The sequence below is a fragment of the Pseudochaenichthys georgianus genome, chromosome 4, assembly GCF_902827115.2.
Source record: "Pseudochaenichthys georgianus chromosome 4, fPseGeo1.2, whole genome shotgun sequence".
In the NCBI taxonomy this organism is placed as follows: Eukaryota; Metazoa; Chordata; class Actinopteri; order Perciformes; family Channichthyidae; genus Pseudochaenichthys; species Pseudochaenichthys georgianus.
Window position 1 is genome coordinate 35474460 of NC_047506.1, and position 22014 is coordinate 35496473.

The following is a 22014-nucleotide window of genomic DNA, read 5'->3' on the forward strand; positions in this document are numbered from 1 at the left end:
TGTGCATTTTGAGTTGTTTATTATTCTCACTTTAACAGATGAAAATAAAGTGAAATGGGAACGTTGTCGTTTTTCATTTAGTTGCATAATAATTCTGCACACTAATAGTTGCCTAATAATTGTCAAAAATAAGCAAAGAAAATGACATAGTATTTGGAAAATATGCTAAACACGACTAAACACATAGAATATCGAAAATATGGAAGAAAAACATAGTATATCGAACATTTCCCCAAAACAACAATGTATAGTGTGTTATTGAAAATATATATTTTTTAACAGTTCTTGATAACTGAAATAATCGAAAATATGCAAAGAAAACAACGTACAAAAAGTGTGTCAATTTGACATACTCTGGAGGGAACTTTGTGACTTCAGCCTTTGCAGACCATTTAGATGCACAAAACCTATACAATACACTAAGGGGAAATCCCCCAAAAGCACAAGAGGCCCCCTTTTTAATATGGCTTTTTTGATCTAACCGGATATACTCAGAGTGAATGCAGAATAAGGACAAGACAAATAGTGCTGAAGCAAATTTCTTTACTTAAACGACCAGATGAGTTTTAGAAATTGCTTGAATAATAATCTGTGAGTTCAGCAACAAGAACAGAACGCTCCTCTCCTGCGTCAACGGGTAACATCTTAAAATAGACTACATGACATTTACACTTCACAGCATTCTGTGAGAACACACATAGAACATGTTTTACAAAACAATGCAATAAAACAGTTAAGAAAATCCCCTCTGAACTCTGATGATACTTCATGAATACAAAAATCCATTCTTCACTGGACTGATGAAAGCGGGGTCTTTGCATTGGCTAACGGCTAACTATAAAAATAGCATTCCTCTGTCTGTACTGCAGCCTCACAACCACAAGAACAAGACTCACGAGCTTGGCCGAGTGGGAGGGGCGAACAATCCATAAGACTTTTCATAAATGTATAATTAACATTCTATAACAGGTACGCATTGGCAGCACACACCTATTTAAATGTCCTTGCAAACAAAACTTAAATAAAAGTGCAATGCACAACTTTGAGTAGAAGAGCGAGGAAACAAATGTATAGACAAAGCACGTTATAAATCTGAATAAATTCATCTGTATACTGTAGAAAAAAATACATCATTAAACTCAACTTCGGCAGCATTAATGCTACTCCTGTCTGTAATGCAAAACTTTCTCAAAGCACCTTAATAAATAGGCAGGTAAAACAAGCTTTATTCACTTCTAATAAAGGAATGCAGTTCAATCAGCAGAATGCAACCAGTGGATTCAATGGGATTGCTACCACTTAAAGAAATACTTCATCCATATATTATTATTTTTGGAATCTATTTGTTCATCTGAAATGCTGGGAAAAAAGTGTATACTCGCATGTGGGAGCAGTTTCTTAAAGTTGTAGGGAGATTATTTTGATATAATAATATATATATTTGCTTTTAATTGCTCAAGCCAGGTTTGAAGCACTCCAATTCTGTGGTCAGTATGTCCGAAATGTTATATTAGAATTTCAATTTGTTGTCACAGTAAATCACAATGTCGGCTCGATACATATTGTGGTCACACTTTTCCAAAAAACTAAAGTTTGAATAATCTAAACTCAAGGGCAATTTAACATGTTTGTATACTGTAGCTTCAACTGCAGTTAAAAGGCCTGAAAAGGAATGAATGAACCACGCTTACTATCTATTCTTCAAACGTTATTTGAAGTTTTCTTTTTTAAACTTCTACTTAAATCTTCTGATATCCAATTTCAAGTACCAAAAGCTGTCAGTAAACATATCTTGTCAGATGGCTAATCTTGGTAAAAATCTTTTGAACATTTAAAAATGTATTTGGTTTCCAGTCATGAAACTTAAAAATGTAAAGAATTCTCATAATTTTTTTTTTTTTTAAAGATAACCAAAAGGTTATTTAATTGTTAGACCAGAAACTCAAGCACTGTACCTGCACTAATATATATATATATATATATAAAAAAACGTTTAGTAGTTTCATTACTTTTTGTTTGCGGATAGAAATGATCTAAATGTAACATCGGGCATCGTTCCAGCTGATCAGCTACCTGATACAAAACTTTAGGAGAGTAATTCCCATAATTAAAAAGATAATATCAGTGCAATTTAGTTTATTAGATTTACACCTGTAAAGAGTTGGACCATGGTGAAGGATTCCAAAGACTCTGGCCGTTTCTCAATGTCGAGTAAAGCTGCTGCAGAGCCACTATTTCAAGTATGCTACGTCATCGAGTGGCGCCGAAGGACTGTTTAAATGCATGTTAAATGCCCAGGATTCGGCGCCACTAGACGACGTAGTATACTTGAAATAGTGGCTCTGCAGCAGGTATACTCAATATTGAGAAACGGCCAGTGGCTGTATGGACTCATGTTGAATGATGTGCGTTATCAGATGGAGAGGTGGAGCCAAGTAAATGGAGCTAATAACGTAAACTCTGCTCCCTGACACACGCAGTACCTTTTGTGTCAGGGCTTTTTTCCTTCTGTTAAAAGGTAGGGCTTGTGTTAGTTTGGTTTGGTCCAATGCCATTTATTAAAAAATGTCTTGCACATAGCAGACCAAAAGAGTGGGTGTAGTTTTAAGGACTTAATTATTTTGAACTGCTTTCTTGTAAACATGGTGCATAGTCCTTAAAAAGTTGTGTTGAATGAAATGAGCATGGCAGGTATCAGGGGTAGGATCTTTAGAGCTAAATGACAAGTCAACAGACTTATGAATGAACATAATTCATTTATCATATTTTAATTGAAAATGCCAAATTGGTACTTGTTCAAGTTTCGCAAATGTGAAGCTTGGTTCTGTTCTGTTTTATATTATTTTAAATTGAATAATGAAGATTTTATTTCAGTTCAGGACAATTGTGATGAGCATTGTTCACTCATTTCTGACACTATAGACAAAACTAATTGTTAGTTGCAGACAGAAACAATTGTAAAAAATTAGCACACACAATTAGATTAAATTATATGAATAATGTCAGTAAAAGTATTCATTTGAAATAATTCATTTAGAAATGTAAGGGCACATTTAAGTCCTACCTTATAACTTTAAAATTTAAATTAAAAAAAGCTTTAACTGGGATAATTGTCAGGCTCAGTTTATTAGCCACTAACGGCTTTTCCAATTGAAATATTTTGTAGAGAGAAATTAATTATAATACATTTCAAGTTGCATTACTGTCAAAATGCTAGTTTATTAAACAAATACCATCATTTTTGTAATGCTTCCTTCTTCTACGTACTGCCAGGTACAGGAACAACTGAAATAAATAAATGCTGCAGTCTCTTTAATCGTAGTCAAACAAAGCCAATATAAGTTTGATTGAAGGAACAAAGATGGAAGTAAAAAAGGAGAACAGTCTAAAGCGAGCCCTGAAGGAAAAGATGTGGAGCTACGGTCTGTCAGTGGCTAGCTGCTAAGCTAATGTTTGGGTACAGTTCAGAGTGTCAGGCTGCTGGTGTGTGTGAGAGCGGACAGGAAGTGAGCGTTACTCCATGATGGTTCTGTAGATCACAGGCTCGATGTAGTCCCCTCTGTAACGCGAGTTGATCACTCTCTGTCTCTTTGACTTCTTGATGATCTCCTTCTCCTCGAAGATGCCATCGAATCTCATGTCGGACGCTTTAGACTGCGAAGACAAACACACATTAACACACTTTCTTTCCTTAACTCTTTCTCTGTTAAATGGATACACTAGATTAGACAGAAATGTTAGCTGGATTCAGGACTGTGTGTGTGTGTGTGTGTGTGTGTGTGTGTGTGTGTGTGTGTGTTCTTTGGGTCGCACTCACCAGTCTTGACTTGACTCTCTTTGGGAGTTCCTCATCCAGAGCATAGACGTCGTCTCTCTTTGCCGTTAGCTGAGACCCATCCTCAAATTCCACCTGCAGCCCAAAATGCAGCACACAACGCAGTCAGAGAAATGTCATATTCATGCCCATTTATGGAAAATATCTCCTTCCAACCATAATAAGTAAAGATAAGGAGAGAACACTAAATACCTATTTGTATAAATAATGATGAGTGTAACTGCTAGAAAAGCAATACAATGAAAAGGCCCTATTATGCTCTCCTGTAGTGTTCTATAGGTTTGTGTGCATGTAAATGGTCTGCAAAGGCTGACATCCCAAAGTTCTCTCTAGAGCGACTTTCTCTCCCACACACTCCCCCCTACTCCATTTGAATCTTTTGTTTACTTCCCTAACATATTGACATCACTATGTACTTGCGCTTCTATTGGCTGGCGCTCCAACACATTGTACGTGATTGGCTAAGGGGCGGGACGTTTCCGACACATATCAAAGTGGTTGACCAATCACAACAGAGCCGGCCAGCTAACCAATCAGAGCAGACTGGGCTCTGGTTTCAGACAGAGGGTGAAAAGAGGTGCTGCAGCACAGGCAGTGTGAGAAAGAGCTTTATGAACATTAGAGCATGGAGACATGTCTCAGTTTACTACTTCCGACTCCGATGTTCAAAGCTTCTACGTACCATACAAGCAGCTTCTGACAGAGCATGACCACCTTTAGCTTAGCGACTGTGATGTCATGTGTTTATAGCCTAAAGTTAGCTTCTTCTGGTGATTGCATCACGCTTAACAAAGTGGTGTTAATATTTGGAGATTATTCCTGCTGAACAAAACATGTAAGTCTCATAAATGTGTGTTTGGCACAGCTCTTATTTTCTGCAATATTCTGAAATACCACATACGATGTTAACTTCCAGGTTGGCCTTCAGAAAACACTCGTCCTCTCTTTTGTGGAAAGTCACATATTAGGTGTGAAGTGAGAGCAGCCTCCGGTCCCTTTAAAGACTGCAGTGATTCTTCTTGCACAGGGCATTCCAAAGACAGGAGGGACAGGGGCCGTTTCAGGAGACATTCAGGGGCTGAAATACATCTTGCCTGGGTTGGGAGCACTCCATAAAGTAAGAGGCAGGCCAGGCTTCACTTGAGTCATTCAGCACTGAAAGCAGCTCCAAAGTGTGTCACACACACTGCTCACAGTCCAATGCTGCAGCTGATGCACCTGGTCATGTCAACATCTTAGAAAGAAACAAGTTCAATCCGATGGAAACAACCAGATTACATGACAGGTAGGACAAGATGCAGATAGACCCATCACACCGATCATCTCTTCTACCCCTGATTCGTTAGACTTTTCTATAGTAAATGATCACTAACTGCAGTAATACATTAATAAAGATGATTTATCGGCATATATTTGTGTTTTATGTCAAATCTAACTGCCTGTGTTCCTCGAGTCCTCTGGTTGATGAATATTTGAATTCACATTGAAGGACATGAACCGCTCACCGATCAACCGAACCACTGTGAGAAACAGGAAGTTCCTTTATGACACATGATGTCATCCATCCTCTGTCTCTCAGTCTCTGTTTTCCGTTTGTATTCACAAACACTACATGCTTAGTCGTTGTCCTCTGTTGGATCCAGATCTTTTATTCATTGTTATAGAACATAGCTTTAAGGCCACGTTCAAATGGACAGCAGCCCTTAAATAAAACAAACATATGCACCTCTATGGTAGAATCATTTGTAAGATGAAGACTGTTTTGTGCTGGCAACTGTATTCTACATGTTACAATTGAGTCTGTAGTTAAGTTTGACTTAATAACAGCTGTTCAAGCTTTGTGATGTGACAAAGAACCAACAGAACACGATAACAGCATCTCACCAGGTACATGTAGATGGCACGCGACGCCACAAATTTGGCCCCATACACCAGGCCGTCTGTCCATCGCACCTTAACCTCTTCGCCCTGAGGGGGGGGCCCAAGCTGAGCACAGTCTCGGTTCTGAAAAACCAAACACAGAGTTCTGAGCATTTGCAATCACACATCATCTCATGTCTTACATTGGAAGCACAGCTCTTTATGATATCAACACAATGCTACACATTAACGTCAGTGCAGTACAACAAATAATGTCCAGAAGAAAAACTCAAAGTTCAACATGCATATCTAAAAAGGGCAACAATCTGCGCTATAGGTAAAACATACCCACGTTCATAATAACAGATTGGATGTTCTTTAAAAAAGAATATCCAGATGTCTACTCCCTGCAAGTCTTTTTAGAGTTGAAACGTTGACAAGATAAAGACGAGTTAGTGAGACTTACCACGATGTCTTGGGGGAAGAGATTGTCACTGAAGGAACCATCGTCAAAGTTGACTTCGTAGAAGGTCTCTTTAGTCAGCTGCACCACGTCACACTGGTAGTAGCGGCCGTTCTTGTGCTTGCAGATCACCTTCTGTCCCACCGTCAGCTCGTGCATGGCTGCTTTATTGCGCTGCAAGCGAAGATTTAAGAAAACACATCTTTATGAACGGCTTATGTTGATGCTACTTTTGTAGTACCTGACACTTGGTTGCACTGCACTGTACAACAAGGGGAACAAAGGGTCAAATGGGTTATCTCCATCAAAGCAGTAACACAGATGTTATGTGGTGGCATTGGGAATGCATCCTGTTGGTCAGCGCAAAGCCCCAAAGCCCCAGGAAGTGGGCGGGGCATTGAAGCCAAACGGTGGTACTGCCATGTCAGTCTGTGGCGGCATTGGCCCTGAAAATACTTGTCCCGCATCGACTGACTTTACATTGGAAAAGACATATTTGTATATCAGCACTTATTTATTCTTGTAGCTAAATCAACATCCCTGTTTGACACTTGATTAGTCCTTCTTTAAATCATGACCTTCTTAAACGTTGATGCTTAAAGGGGATACGACACAATTCCAGGAGACCACATGAAACTCACTGTACTGAATAACAGATTCCTCTGATACATTTGGGATAATGTACACAACTCAACTAAATATACAACATCGGTCAAGTCCTTTTAAGGACTTTTGATGAGAACATTTGAATCTATTCTACCTTTAAAGAAAAAGAGACATCAGAAGCTCCTTACCTCAATCTGAGTGGGCCCTTTGTGTCGACAGCAGGTAACGTGGACTACAAAGGGCCATTCATCGGGCTGCATGAGCACTCCTGCAGCCTGGGCACAGGTGGGGTGGTAGGCAGTGGGGCAGCGGCCATGAGAGCACTGCACACAGCAGCCAGATGCCTTCTTCATCCGCTTCTTACAGTAGTAGCACTTCTGTCAGAGATTAAAACACAGGGCTGAGGAACTGCAATGGATTCGAAAGGATTCAATTAAGGCGAAATGTACATATCTTTGATCTACTGTGTGAACTACTCGAGAACAGGTCATTACTGCTCCACGCCTTGTTTTCAGCCTTCAATGATCTAAGATGCTTATTATTTGAATACCAGCTTTCAATTGAGAATGTAACGGTAGCTTTTGCATTACAACGCTGACGTTCTTTTAACTCACCAGTTTAAACCTCTGCAAAGGGATTCCACTTAAATCCACAGGACTTCTTTCAGTGATGTTGACAAAGCGTGCCTCCAGCACAGCAACTGTACACAGCACATGTACCCACCTGCAACACGACGAAACATGCGCACATATTGTTTATGGTTCTTTAGTCATGTGGCATTGTAAGAAAACCTTTTTCATCTTACAACATTTTTGATCATTGTTGGCGTTTCTTGAAGCGGTCAATGTGCTACCGTGTTAAATCCTGCAACGTTGGTAAGCGATCAACGTGCGTCCCTACACGATTCATATTTTTGAATATTGTTGGCCGTTAAGTGGTTTAAATATCTTAGACCTGCTTGAGAAAAAACATTATCAAAGTGCAGATGTTTAAAACTGGCTGTACTTCACCCATCCTGACAACTTACTTGTTGTTGTTGGCTTTCTGCAAGGCTCCGCCTCTCAGCGAACACAAACAGCAATTCTGCAAAAAAGACCATGTCATCAATCGATTGCTAACCATAGGAGTCCTGATCTTTTCAGCGTTGTAGCTTCAATCCAAAACTCAAGAGACTAGTAAACAATTATTGTTGTCAGACTTAGGGGTGGGCGATATTGAAAAATATGTTATCACGATATTTTCAGGCAGTATCACGATAGACGATATATATCACGATATTTTTTCATGTCGGTTATTATGGTTATTTTTCAAGTTACTTAACAGTACAAGCACCTACAAGGTAACAGAAACTAAAACAAAAAGGAGTAACAGACCAAAATAGCATTTCAAGCTGGTGTTATTTCAGAAATGAAACCCTGAATGAACAAGTGAGCAGTGAACATCAATAAACATGAAAAGGAGGGTAAACATAACTAAGTAAAACATAAAACATCAATGAGGAAAAGTCAGTGCCAAACAATTAAAATGTAAACTTTAGAGTAGACTTGAAGTGTAATAAAAGACTTTAGCATAACTGAAGGGAAAAACATAAAACGCCACAGCGTCAGTTATGTCTTTCCACCGTTTGCTAGTCTTTTCATAAGGAGCCCCTTTATGAAATGCCTGCCCTATGGTTGCTCGCTGCAAAGAAAGGGGGCGGGGACTTTGGGAGCGTGTCAAACAACTCGGACTGAACGCAAGCAGAGGTGCGCTGACATTGTGAAATCGATCGGGCTTGATATATGGTGAAATTAAAATCAGTAGGTGAGGCTGGGGGAGCGGGAGGGGAAGAGGCTCTCCGTCCGCTGTCATAGCCCCCTGCGCCGCGCACGGAGAGCCTCTTCCCCTCCCGCTATTTTTTTTTTTTTTATCACGATAGGACGATATCTCTGAAAAAGCATATCGTGGAGACCTAATATCGTCACGACGATATATATCGTCATATCGCCCACCCCTAGTCAGACTCCTAAATGTTGTGTTTAACGCGGGGTTTCTGTTGCCAGCAGCAACATGAGCCGCAGCTTATTTAGACATTGTTGAGGAGGTTGTACATCAAAGAATCCCGTAACCATGGAAGCCTCTGTCCCTAAACTGAACCTGAGGGATTGACATTTAAATCAAATAAAAAAACATCTCAACTTTAATAATCTATATAGTATCCTATATTTATGTTTTGTTTCTATTTGTAGAAGATTCAGTCCATTATAGAGTATATTTTCATATTGTGTATTGGATACTCTAAAGATATACATTTTTCTACTGTTTCTATGTATATGTTTACATTTGTATTTGATTCTATTTGTACTCATGTGTAATGCCTCTGAACGTGCTGCTATAACAAAACAATCCTAATTTGGGATCAAAATAGTATATCTAACATATTCCAATTCAATTTAATCGAAGACGAAAAAAACGTCTCTTAAGCGTACTTCCAATCCATTGAAGATGAGCACAGGGATCCTCCATTTCCTGCTCAACTTACTGTTTCATCATGTGACACGTGTGATCGTGTACAAGTGAGCCTCTCCATTTAAAGCACAAACACCTCAGTTCCAAAATGTACCCATGTGCTCAGTGCAGCCTCACTCTACACTAACTACTGGACTCTTACACAAACTTCAACGTGTTTGATGTCATTAGCATCTCAAGGGGTGTAAGGGGTTAGGGTTAAACATATTGGCAGCACTAGATTAGGAGACTGAGAAAAAGTAGGCTCAAGTGTAAACAATGTAAGCCTTGTTGATAAAAGGGCAGATTTGATTCATACATGTGTATCATCATTTGGGATGCTTGCTTTGTGAAGAGCCACTTAGGCAACGAGCAAGAGGGCTCCATGGAAACAACAGAACAACATGTTTTGGTTCACTGACCTCATTCATGGCGTTGGCCTTGCAGCGTGCACATTTCCACTCCTTGCTCACACTGGCTGGATCCACACCGTAACAGCCTAAAACATATAAACACAGACTCAGTCAGACACACTAGTGTAATAGCTGAGACATTATGACGTCGTGTTAGTGCTGCCACCCACAGGCAGCATTTGGTCATGCACCAAAACGGAGAACATTTGAATAATAATAATAAGGTGGGCAGGGTTGGGTCACGTGTGCACAGGCTATGTTATACAGTGTTGGGACTAACGTGTTACAAACTAACGCGTTACTGTAACGCAACTACCTTTTACGGTAACTAATAACGTTACTAGTTACCTATTCCCATTCAGTAACGCCGTTATAGTTACTGTGATTTAAATGGGTGCGTTACATTATGTTATGGAACTGAACCGAATCTCCCTGCGGATGGAGCTTTAGGCGAATACAGCGATGTCCTCTCACAGCACCATGGAAAAGAGAAAGTTACCAGAGAGGAGTGATGATTGGTTAACGCGGGGTAATATTTCAGGGTAAGCCAATCAGAGACAGAGTTGGGTGGGTCTTGCCTTATGGGGAAAATACACAGACACACAAACACTTGCTAACACACACACATACATACACGGCAACGCTCACCACCAGCCGTACTGAAAAGCATCTCAAGGTATTACTTATAAGGCTGAAAGCACCTCTTCTTAAGTTTATCCACCATTATTGGTTTTGTTTATGCTAAATGGCCAGATGTGAGGTCAATTATTTCACTGTTAGTTTGTTTTTGTGAGGCTGAAAATAGTTTGTTTGTCTTCAGTGTCAGTCTGACAGTTTATTATTTAATTGTTACTGCCAAAAGAGTGTAGTTCTTGTTTAATGTGTACACTGCCAAAAGAGTGTAGTTGTTTTTATTTCATATTGCACTACAACTGCACTACTTAGAACTTGATTGTTGAGGCTATAAAGATCCCTGTCAAAATGTCTAAACATGTGTTTTATTGTTCCACTACATTTCATAATGATAATTGCTACAATGCTGGGTAGTTGTCTTTTCTCTTACTGTGCCACAGAACAACACACAAACTTGTATTTGTATTGTTATTATTTTTAAAGTAAAGTAACTTGTTACTAGTTACTTTTATAATTTAGTAACTAATAAAGTAACTAGTTACTTTTTTGAGAACAATAACTAGTTACTTTTTCAAAGTAACTTGCCCAACACTGATGTTATATGATAGAACTGTGGAGATGCAGTACTCACTGGTGTGAACCCGGATGCTGCACTGAGAGCAGCTGATGAGGAGGCTGGTTCCGTCTTCCTCTAGATGAGGCGTTACGGGCGGCTCCTCACACTCAGAGTCCTCCTCTGTGGTGGTGGTGAAACACATCTCTGGGATCAGTGGTTTGGTCCGCATGCCCCCCCCAGGAACCATGACGGGACTGTCCACAATGCTGGCACATTCCGTCTGCCAGCAAGCACAGAAACATAGAGCTTACAACACAGTAGATAATATGAATATGGACAAAAGAAACACCTACTGGTCTGCATGAAAGTTGGGTTGGTGCTAACAATTATGTAAAAATAGCTACGTCAGCTAAATAACACGTAATGTAATGTTGTATGAAAGTGCAGGGCTGAATGATGTCTTCAAAGTTATGTAAAAAAATAGTGATGCACTAATAAATATTGAATTGAATGACTTTTTGTCTCCATAGGATGTGCTCTAAATGTTACCTGCTGGTATGTGTAGAACAGCATGCAAATGGAGCAGTATGGAGGTTTGGATTCCATGCGCTGGTTGTACTCCTTCTCTTTCTTCAAGTTGGGGGGTCTGTTCTGCCACAGGTGAGCCAGAGGTTTAGCCCAGCTCTCCCCCTCCAGACCACCCTCCTCTACCCGGGGGGCCTCCTCTGGAACCTCTGAGGGACAAACAAGCCCAATAGCAATGTTTGACTACACAGATTTAAAAGTACTTTGAGGATATTCGCTTAACCCATTTCTACAAATAAAATGCTCAGACAATATGAAGATGAGGCCTTGCCACTAACCTTCATCACTCATGCCGTCCTTTATGAGTGGATGGTGGCCTGGAAGCTGTCCCAGGTCATTCTCTTCCTCTTCATCTCCAGTTGCCTCTCCGGCCCCCCGCTGAGGGACACACCACTGTTAGCATCAGCATCCAGGCCGGCTTTACACAAGACCACCCTGGTATGTTTTTATCTTTTGCCCTGTGCAGCAGTGGGGTGGACCTTCAGGGCTCTGGACTGAGTAGAGCATGTTTTACACAACAAGCCTTTAACCGCTGATGCTTATTGGCTGGACTTTTGCTGCTCAATGCGGGACATAACCACGTAGTAACAACTAAAGTATCTTTTACTTCCCTGGAATCAATGATTCAATCAATTGCAGGCAGGGGCGCCGACAGGGATTTTGGGCCCCATGAAAAGATATCCCATTAGTTACTTAAATAGTTTTTTTTAATATTCTAAAATAGTTTGGGCCCCTGTCAGTCACAGGCCCTTAGAATCGGCCTAACTTTTCACCCCCTTACGGCGCCCCTGATTGCAGGCAGCACTTCAAGCAATTGGACTGTTACGAACAGGCAATGCATTAGAACCTACCACACAGTTAATATTCAATGTCTTGTTTCTGCACTTCTGTGATTCTGTCTTAATGCAACAAGGACTGTGTTCTGATTTGACATGAGATTAATCGTCTCCTTCTTTGTTTTAACTGGCATCTAACTCATCTGAGCATCCTTAGGCGCTTTCACACCGGAGTACTTTTCCCAGGAATAGTTCCGATAGTTCCTGGGATTTTGCGTTCACACCAAAAAGATCTAGAACTTTTTTTTGCGAACCTTTCCCCCCTTTTTCAGTCCCTGCTAGAGAGGTGGTACTTTCCTGGGGAGAAAAAGTTTCCAATTTCTGATTGGCCGGGCGAATTGCAAACCGCGCCCCGTAAAACTCTGAAAAGTTTTTGGGAAGCCGCCATTTTATTTGCTGGCATTAGCATTATTAGCATTAGCATTAGCCCAGCGCACCAACGGAGAGAGAATAACTTATGGCAACACAAAAGAAAACATGGGAGCGGTGGAGATGAGGAGGTGTCGGCGTTCTGGTGATTTACTCGGAAAGCTTCAGTAGAAGCTGCTGGGAGTCCCAGCAGCTTCTACTGAGGCCAGTCCCTAACTCCGGGGACTTCGGGCGGCAGTATACGCCGTGAAGTTGTTTGCGGCCTGCCAGTAAACCCAAAGCAGAAGAAGAAGAAGTGACGTCAGCGGCTCCCTCTGGGACTTATTCTGGTGTGCACGCGATTTACTAGATAGTTCCAGGAAATAAGAGTTCCTGGGAAAAGTACATGGTGTGAAAGCGCCTCTTGAAACCAATTGTTTGAAATAATGTTAACAATAAAGTGAACAATACTTGGCTAATACATGTGTTCAGTTTGTCAACTTACTGCTTTGCAAACATTTCTGTAGTCATTCTCAATCTCATTGTCACTGTCCTCACTCGTCCTCTCCTCCTTCGGGGGGGGCTCTCCCTCTGCGTAGTCTCCCTTGGCGTAGCTGTGTACGTGCAGGACGTCTGCGGGGCTCAGCGTCCTCTGGAACGCTTTGTGTGGCGGGCTGCAGCTGCCCCCCCACTGACTCTCCTCCTCAGAGCAGAGACCCGCCCCCTGGCTCTCAATGTGCTCTGATGGACAGCTGTTTGCAGCTGGCACACCGTTCTTCTCTTTTTTCATAATGCTTTGTCTTTTGGGAGTTTTCTTAGCCCTGGGTCTGGATTGAGATTTAATCTGAGGCTTGGCTTCTTTCTCCTTCTTAGGCTCTGTCTTGACTTTTACTGTGTCTGTAAGAATAACATAGACATGACCAACATTATTGCATCTACTGGTACACCAAGATCCTCCTAAAAAACTGTCACAGGTCGTTGGCTCAGTATCTTCCAGGTCATTACATCCTTTACAACAACAAATGAAATGAAGCTAGGAGAATGAGCTGTCGGTAAAGATGCAGTTTGACCTTAAAGCCCTTTGTCCTGAGTGAACTGTACTGTACTGTACCTTTATTGGGCTTCACAGAGACTTTAGTGGGAGTCTCCTTGCGTGACAGCTTGGCCTTCTTTGGCTCCACATCCTCAGTCTCCTCCATCGTCATCTCAGGTTTGATACCTGCAGATGCTTTATTAGCTTCTAGCTGACGCTTTGTCCCAGTCTGAGGCTTTGGACTGATGCATGGAAGAAAACTGTTAAGACATGCACTATGACTCAAGGGGAAGCACTGCTTCCAATACAGCATGTGAAGAACACATCTTTCACACACAATCTTCATTATGCAACATTATCCTTCTATTCCACAACATTTTGGAGGCAAAACGTTGTACTTTCTACGCCACTACAGTATTACTAGATTTACCTAAGTAAATTATCTGAAGACAGAAACAATGTACTTATTGATATAATGCTGAAGTGCATTTTAACAGAGATATGATAACTAAGCTTAGAGAAAAGTTAAACAACTACACAGTTAAGGACCAAGATTTTTGGAACAACACAGAAAAAGTATTTCAAAAATCTTAACATGGGATTTGCTGTATAAATATGCCCAAGAATACTTTAAATAAAGAACCATTGAGAAAGGAATCTGGTATTTCATAAGTAATTCACATCCATAGTAGAATTGGTGGATTAAATGCAGACCTTTTGTCCTCCAGGATGAGACGTGTGGGCTCCTCAGACACAGCTTCAGTGGGAGTCTCTTTTGAAGGTTGGCTGTTGTCTTGTTCCAGAAGCTCAGTGGCCTCAGGGGTGACTTTGGAGTGGTCGATGGGAGCGGTGTCTTTCCCTGCCTTCCACAGCTTGTAGCGGTCGGGCTGAAATTTGCGTACGAATACGTCCATGGAGATCTTCACCATGTCCTGTCGGCACGAACACTGCGAGGAACACACATATCTACATTTGAGTCAAGGTTCAAAACATGTTACAAAACAATGCTTTGAAAACAGTTGAACTCACTATTGGGGTTGAAAGTGTTCTCTTAAAACCCTGCTTAGATGAATACTACATTTTGATTGCCCAAATTGGACATTCAATGGTCTGCTATTTCTTGATAGCAGACCATCTCTAGGGATATAGTAGAGGAACAAACCCCCAAAAAAGCTTTAGTTATCGAGATACCCCTACCCGAGGTAGAACAAAGCACAACCATGTTTTTCATTACTTTAATATCTGTAATATATGAAACGGATTGTTGTATTCAAATATTTTACTGCAAAATAAAAAAATATGGTTGATGTATGGAACCTGGAAGGCAAAGCATACACTAAAGCACATTTTGTACCAATACCTTTGTCCATCTTTGTAAAATATACAATCAAACACTGATACAGTTTAGGCGGAAATGCAATTTGAAAGGAAAAATCCAAAAGGTATGTTTATACTTTTCTGTCATTATTAAAGTTAGGAGACCAATCCCCAAAAAACCTTATTTATATCATGTACCAAAGCGTGTTATCTTATGATAAAAGTTGGTTATTTGACTATTAGGGGCTGGTAACCTCTTCTGTCACCAGCCCCTAACAGGTTGCTACAGCAAGGTCTTCAAACTGACAAATAGAATGGGCCCTATAGGTGTAAATGGATGAACGAAAGGACACAGACCATAGATTAAGGCAAAAAACAAGATTTAATATAATTATTTTTATATAATATATATAATAATAAACCCATCTTTATCCTTCTTAATGCATTTATCTTTATATTTAGTTAATCTTTGAATTAACATGGCGATAGGCCTACTGTGAGCCAACAGGCTTGCATGACAGCATTTTCATATGACATAAATGAACATTTTTGACTGAACAAATCAAACATTAGTTAAAATTAAACCATAAATTCAAAATACATACACAGCATTTAGTCAAATTTGCTTTATAAAGTCTATTATTGTTCTTACATTTAAACCAGGTATATCAGGGAAAGACATTTAGCCTATAGGAGTTAGACTACTTTTTATCATTCCTAAAATGTGCCTTAACATTAACATACATCAATGTTAAATATATACATAAACATAAATCCTACAGAAAAGGAGAGATATCATAGAATTTTGAAAAAGCTGCTCGTTGTATCACCCGGTCAGTGCATGGCCAGCTGGGAGGCACTGGCATAAGGCTTTCCCTAGCTTTCCACAGATCATTTTGATGGGCACAAACCTCTCTTTGTGCATCAGGACTAAAGCTGAGCCAAACATGCTGCACCTTGCATAATACAACAGTAACACAAGGACATCGGTATCATCGCATTTGATGAGAACTCTTTTGTATGTCTTTGCAAGGTGGATGGCATGTAGCACTATTCTGGTGTCTGCCTCTTCTTGGTCGCTCATCAAATCCACTAAGCTCTCCACCCTGTCCTTTAGGATGGTTTTGGTTTCTTCTGCATCTTCAAAACCTCCAGCCTTGTTTCCACTGCGACTCAAGTACCTCCTGTAATTTGGCACTTTAGTGTGCCCTGAGATCACATATGTTGGTCCCTGCATCTCCAACTGCTCCACGTCTTTGTCTCTCTTGTTGCTTAATGGAGTTTGGGTGGTCATATCGGTCAAAAACCATGGCAACACAACAGATTTTCCCCCTCTCCTGATAGAAATTAAAATATTCTTTTGAGAACACGTTCCGCAAGGTCGTTGAATCTTTGGATTCATTCAGACTCTGAATTAATGCCATACCATCTATGATGTATGCAGATGGTCCTCTTACATCAGGTAAGTGATATTCACTTGGCACAATTTACTCTAACGTTTTGGCTAGGTCAGCCTTCGAGGTTTTTCTCATTCTGCCATCATCATAGAACAAAGCAGGTGGTACAGCAGCTAAGGCATGAGACAACACCGTTTCCATGGACACATCTCTTTGGCTTGAGACGGCTAAAAGTCTCCTGAAAAGGACCTCCGAGTCCATGTGATTCTGTCCAGACTTCTTTCTGGATAGTGGTGCTTTCATATCTGCAAAAGTGACTGAGCATTTTCTTTTCTCTGGTTCCCAGAAGCTCTTTGTTCTTGTGTCCTTTGCAAGGCGCTGCTCTATGAACAGTTGACTTTGTTGTTGAGCATCTCTAAGGAAACAGGACAAACCTTGTGTCACCTTCACAGAGGCAACTTGACCAGTGACAATGTTAACAAGCTCTGCAGGAACACCATCAAGATCAAAGGGCTTTTGGTTTTGTTCGACAATTTCCATGATTTCTCTTATGTCTGTCTCGTCTCGATCAGTTCTAGAAGACCCATGCTCTTGGTGGGTTTGTGGGTCTTGGTCAGTTTTGCCACAAAGATCTTTCATTTCATCCACATACTCTGTTGTCACATGCCGTGTCATCAACCATCTTGTGAGAGCCCCTTTCTTTAATGTGAGAGCAATAACTCCACCTTCACTCTTGCCCTCACGGTGGATTGTTTGCTCCAGTGCCTGGTCAGTGGCAAGACAGTTGAAGCTCCGCTCGTCAGACCGCCGTGCAACAAATCCACCTTCTAGCAGGAACTTGTAGGACTCTGGTTGCTGTTGCTGAAGTGTTCTCATTTCCTCAAGATAAATAGGTACATACTTGGAATAGTTGTTTCTTCCGGCAGCCCTAAACCACGTTAAAACGTCCACCATACAGTTCAAGTGAAGTTGAAAGTCTGCATCTCTCTCTGCGCGCAGCATTCTCAACATCAGGTCAACTCCTTGCATGAATGTGAACCAAAAAGCAAAGTTGGGGGACTGCTTCCTTCCTGCTGCTGAACAAATGTGAACTGAATTCATTATTTCATCAATGTGTTGATCTTCTATTTCTTTGACACTTTGTTGTGCTGATGCCCTGTTGTTGGCATGGAATGAATGTTGTACATCCTTCAGCTGTTCCAACCTGGAGATGAAGGACTCCTGTCCGTGTTGTTCTGTCCATGACATCATTGCTTTCCAAAAGAGTCGAAAGAAAGCTTCTTGGATTATTTTCAAGCTTCGAACGAGGGGCATCTCGATAACTAAAGCCTTGTTTGGGGGTTTGTTTCCGGACTAATAGCAGACTGCTTGCTAAGGACATTCTGATCAAGGACTATGTGCAGTCACATCAATCCGGAACTAGAAGTCTGGTCGATCTAACGTTGGCACATGTATTTCATTTTCTGTTAGTCCATCAGATAACACAATGAAATACTTTAAACAAATAATATTGGTTACTTAGGCCCTTTACTTTGATTTTTTTATATTTGCAGAACTCACTTTGTTTGTGCAATGAAAACGTTTTTTTTTTAAGGTTTCAATGTCATAGCAAGCTTATAATTAGTACTTATAGTAATATGTGTATTATATACATCCACTATGAACACTTAATAAATCAATAAACCACATAAGTAAACCAGAGTGAATCCATGCTGTATCACAACAGTGCATGTTATTGCTAAAGACCATTTTTCTTTATTTAAAACAATAAGAGCACACTGTTATTCAGGACAACGTGATTAACAAATCAATCCTCCAACTGCTTCCAAAGAAACAAACTACAGGTTGCCTGCAAGCTAAATGTTTCAACAACATAACGTGACATAATGAACCTCAACCCCAGGAGCTGAAGCCTTTGTGATTATGTAATAGATTATGATTCACTGCTGTTTACATTGTATTTATTTTTTGCTTACCAGTGTCGCCTGTTTGCCGTAATCGATCCATCGCTGGGTGGCAAAGTTGGTCGACTCAGCACAGTTGAAGCCATGGTTGAAACCAGCATGATAACCAAAGGGGAACGTCACAATGAACTGCCCAGCCTCCTGAGTCACCTGAATAATACAAATAACACAGAATTACAAGACCAGATATACCATTTTACATCATGTTTGCATGTCATTATCATCATACTTTAAATGCATGTTTGTTAAACATGTTGCCGTTATACTGTATGTTGTAAAGGATTATGTACAGCACAAAGTAAATAAAAGATCACCTTCTCAAATGGTATGCCATATTTTTTCAGGATTGAGGGTGAAATTAATGTCATCTTGTGGCGCAGGAAGGCTTCACAGCTCTGGGCATTCCCTGGAAAGAAACCTGGAAAGACAAGACATCAGTGAAGACGAGCCTCTCTGCTTCTATTTGAAGTATTGTATGTGAAACAAGGTACTTTCCACATGGTATAGAGGTTTACTGAAACAACTCAGCAGGACACGCTGTGGCTTGTGGCACACAGTGGCTAAGGGTGAGTAACTAGTGTAAATGATCCATTTGCACCACAAACTGCAGCACATAACACATACCGAGTGTGGTTACACACATTATAATCCATGTATGGGTTTATGTGAGAATGCAACACTTACCCTTGGCGAGTCGTTCCAGTCTCTTCCCATGCTCTGGTGGGACAATATACCTGCAAAGAAACACAAGTACAAGTATATTTACTGCGGCAATGACTTTGATATTAACAGCAGAATGTGGATGCCAATAACCTTGCAAAGTATCTAGCCTGTACTTTAGACAGTTTAGTTACAATCAGATATAATGCTAAAATGCTTTTATTAGTAGCAAGCTTAATTACTGTAATGAGAATGAGAACTCCCATGTCTTAATGTCACTTCATTGATGCCTTTCAACTTTAGAACAGATTTTAAGATGCTTAAAAGCTTAAAAAAGATATCCTTTAACTTTGGGATTGTAATCACCAAAGGTTTGTGTAGCACCTTTGTAATGCAACTGTTTATGAAAGACACTACACAAATACATGTGCGCAGTGAGAAGAGAGCAGAGGGACGTTGTGTGCGCAGCATTAAGGGTGTGTCCGTGACGGTACCAGGACTTCGGCTCTCCAAAGTGCAGGTAGTTGATGCTTACAGATCCATGTCCTCCGTGTGCCACGCCGAAGGCACTCTTCCACATCCCAAAATAGAGGTACGGTGTGTTCACTCCTTTGATCTTGACCCCACTCTCGTTCTCTACCGTGTCCAGAATGGTGTTGAGGCGGCCGATGTTCCACTCAGTCACATCCTGGAAAGGACAGATTAAGAGGCCGTTAATCGTAACGACAGTGACACTGATACTGTCAAAATGAAATGGCATCATCAACTATTACCACTCACTGGATCGTACAGTGTATCCGCTGACATCGGCACCGTAAAGGGGGGGGTTGAAGGTCAGGTTCTTCCAAAACTTCCTCTCCAGCTCATCAACATCCACATATCGGGGATTGCAGAACCTGCAATGAGAGGAGCGCTTGGTTGCTTTTCTAAATACCATACTATGCCAGGTATTCAACATTTATAGTATTATTATTAGTTATTGTGGTAACAACAATCACTCGATCGACTGTGTTTTATTATTACTACGTGAACTGACTTGTCCATGTTGGATGTCTTGCGGAACTCATGGACGGTCATTGGCTTCTTCTGGATGTTGTACTGTAGGTGAACAGTCCGGACTGGCCCGTCACGACCTGCTGAATGGGAGCAGGTATCACCAGGTCATCGATGTCATCATATGTTTTTCGAGGTTTCCAGCCCTTTAGGTGGAATTACCTGCAAGATAAAACAAGGTAAATGGAATGATAAACAGATAAGTGTACTCAGAGCAGCAGAGTTAGGATCGTCAATGTGCTGATGGAAATTAGTGCTGTGGAATATATACAATATAGACCAAGTTTGCATCATTACTTCTCAGCTTTGTTTCTGAGCAGATGCAGCCAAGTGAAGCGCAACACAAATGAAGCGATGAAGAAACTGAGTTTACTTTTTAAGTAATGAAAGAGACTCAATTCTTAATCCACTGCTACCCTATCCTACGCAGTTGCTTTGAGGAATAGCTCAGTACGTAGTGTCTGTGCCTGTGTGTGGTTCAGAGAGAGACTTGATGATGCTCTCTGAGCAGACAGCTGCTGAGGATCCAAAGAGGTTGCTGACGATTACTTATTATTGTATTGTTGGCGATCAACTAGCAGAAATGTTAAGAGAGGTAGTGTTCAAAATGTCCTGACAATCTCACCTGCAGTTTGTTTTGTAAACATTGCAGGGCCTTGCACACACAGAACACAGTAATCAGGTTACTTCTTGTGCATCATGTATAAGGGGAATATACATCACCAAGATATCCCTATGCTCATGTAAACATTAAATCCTGATAAAGATTATTTGTAACCAGAATTAGCTTCATAAACACGGTACTAAGTTGATGCAAAAGTATTCACAGATATTCGCTTATTTCTGCTGAAAGCATCAAGATATCTTAATCACAAACACTTATACAGTCGTACTCATCAACTACTTTATCACATCATTATAACAAAAAACAAGGTCTATGTTGGGAAGACAAATTACATATATTTTCAATATCATTTAAATGAATATTGCAGTATTTGTATAGTATTGTTTATTCTTGATGCTACGTTTTCTGTTATTATTTACAACAGGTGCTGTATAGCAGATTTTCAGTGCACGTGTTGTCCAGCAGAGTCCACTGCTTTACGCCAGTGAAAAGGTGCAAGTCTGCAAGTCAGGATCAAAGTCAGTTGAGTCCCATGTTAGTAAGTGATGTATTGGAGTTACTTTATGCAGTTTTGTAGTATTGAATATCAAGTGGGTAGTGGACCGCAGGAGATGCGTTCTGGATGGAAATAACCTGCAGTAATAATACAATTTACTTTCAAAGAAGATCACTCCGGTGAGAACATTGGGTCTTCACAAAAAGTCCGAACTAAAGATAACCATTCAGAGAAGCCTAGGAACTAAATACATTGTATAACGAGCCACTATAACATTGTATCGATCATAATTACATACACAAATACAATAGACTCTTCTTACTTTGCGATTCCAGCTTTGTGTGCTCCTTGTGACTCCATATGGGCGATGTATCGGCTGAAGTCCTTGAACTCCTCTTTGGAGGGGGAGAACGTCATTATCCTGGAGCCCACACTTTGGGCAGGCTTGTCTGTAGTCATCTTAGGCATTTTACTCTGACCTCAACTCTGTATGGGAGGAAAACATGGACATGATCACCATGACGACATCTAGGTCACATGACTTAAAGTCACATGATTCACAGCATCTGGCTTCCTTTTATGTTCCATCACTTGAGAGTAACAGACCATCAGCTATTGGATCATATGTATTTACTCTTTGTTGGTAAACTCCAAAAGTGATTGAAACAGTACCAGATATCATAATTACAGTTCCAAGCTCCTTGTCAGATATGTGAAACTTCTATTATGTTAGTGAATGCAAAGCAATGATAACCTACAACTAAAAACATGTACATATAGGATGTTAACCAAGATAGATTAGACTATATACAAATAAACACAACTTCAACAATATTGCAGCATTCTT

General features: G+C 40.5%; 1 protein-coding gene across 1 annotated transcript; it reads right to left on the reverse strand.

The window, feature by feature from the left end:
• Window positions 1-526: 526 nt before the first annotated feature.
• On the reverse strand, window positions 527-20189 carry kdm4aa (lysine (K)-specific demethylase 4A, genome duplicate a). Its single transcript, XM_034080824.2, is given in 23 exon segments — window positions 527-3654; window positions 3818-3910; window positions 5720-5839; window positions 6162-6332; window positions 6953-7141; window positions 7379-7487; window positions 7792-7847; window positions 9674-9750; window positions 10929-11133; window positions 11403-11587; window positions 11717-11816; window positions 13128-13519; window positions 13734-13897; window positions 14370-14602; window positions 18346-18483; window positions 18648-18751; window positions 19018-19067; window positions 19488-19527; window positions 19530-19554; window positions 19556-19681; window positions 19774-19788; window positions 19790-19889; window positions 20030-20189. Coding segments are annotated over 23 exon segments (2874 nt in total). The 5' UTR covers window positions 20071-20189; the 3' UTR covers window positions 527-3513.
• Between the last annotated feature and the right edge of the window lie 1825 nt (window positions 20190-22014).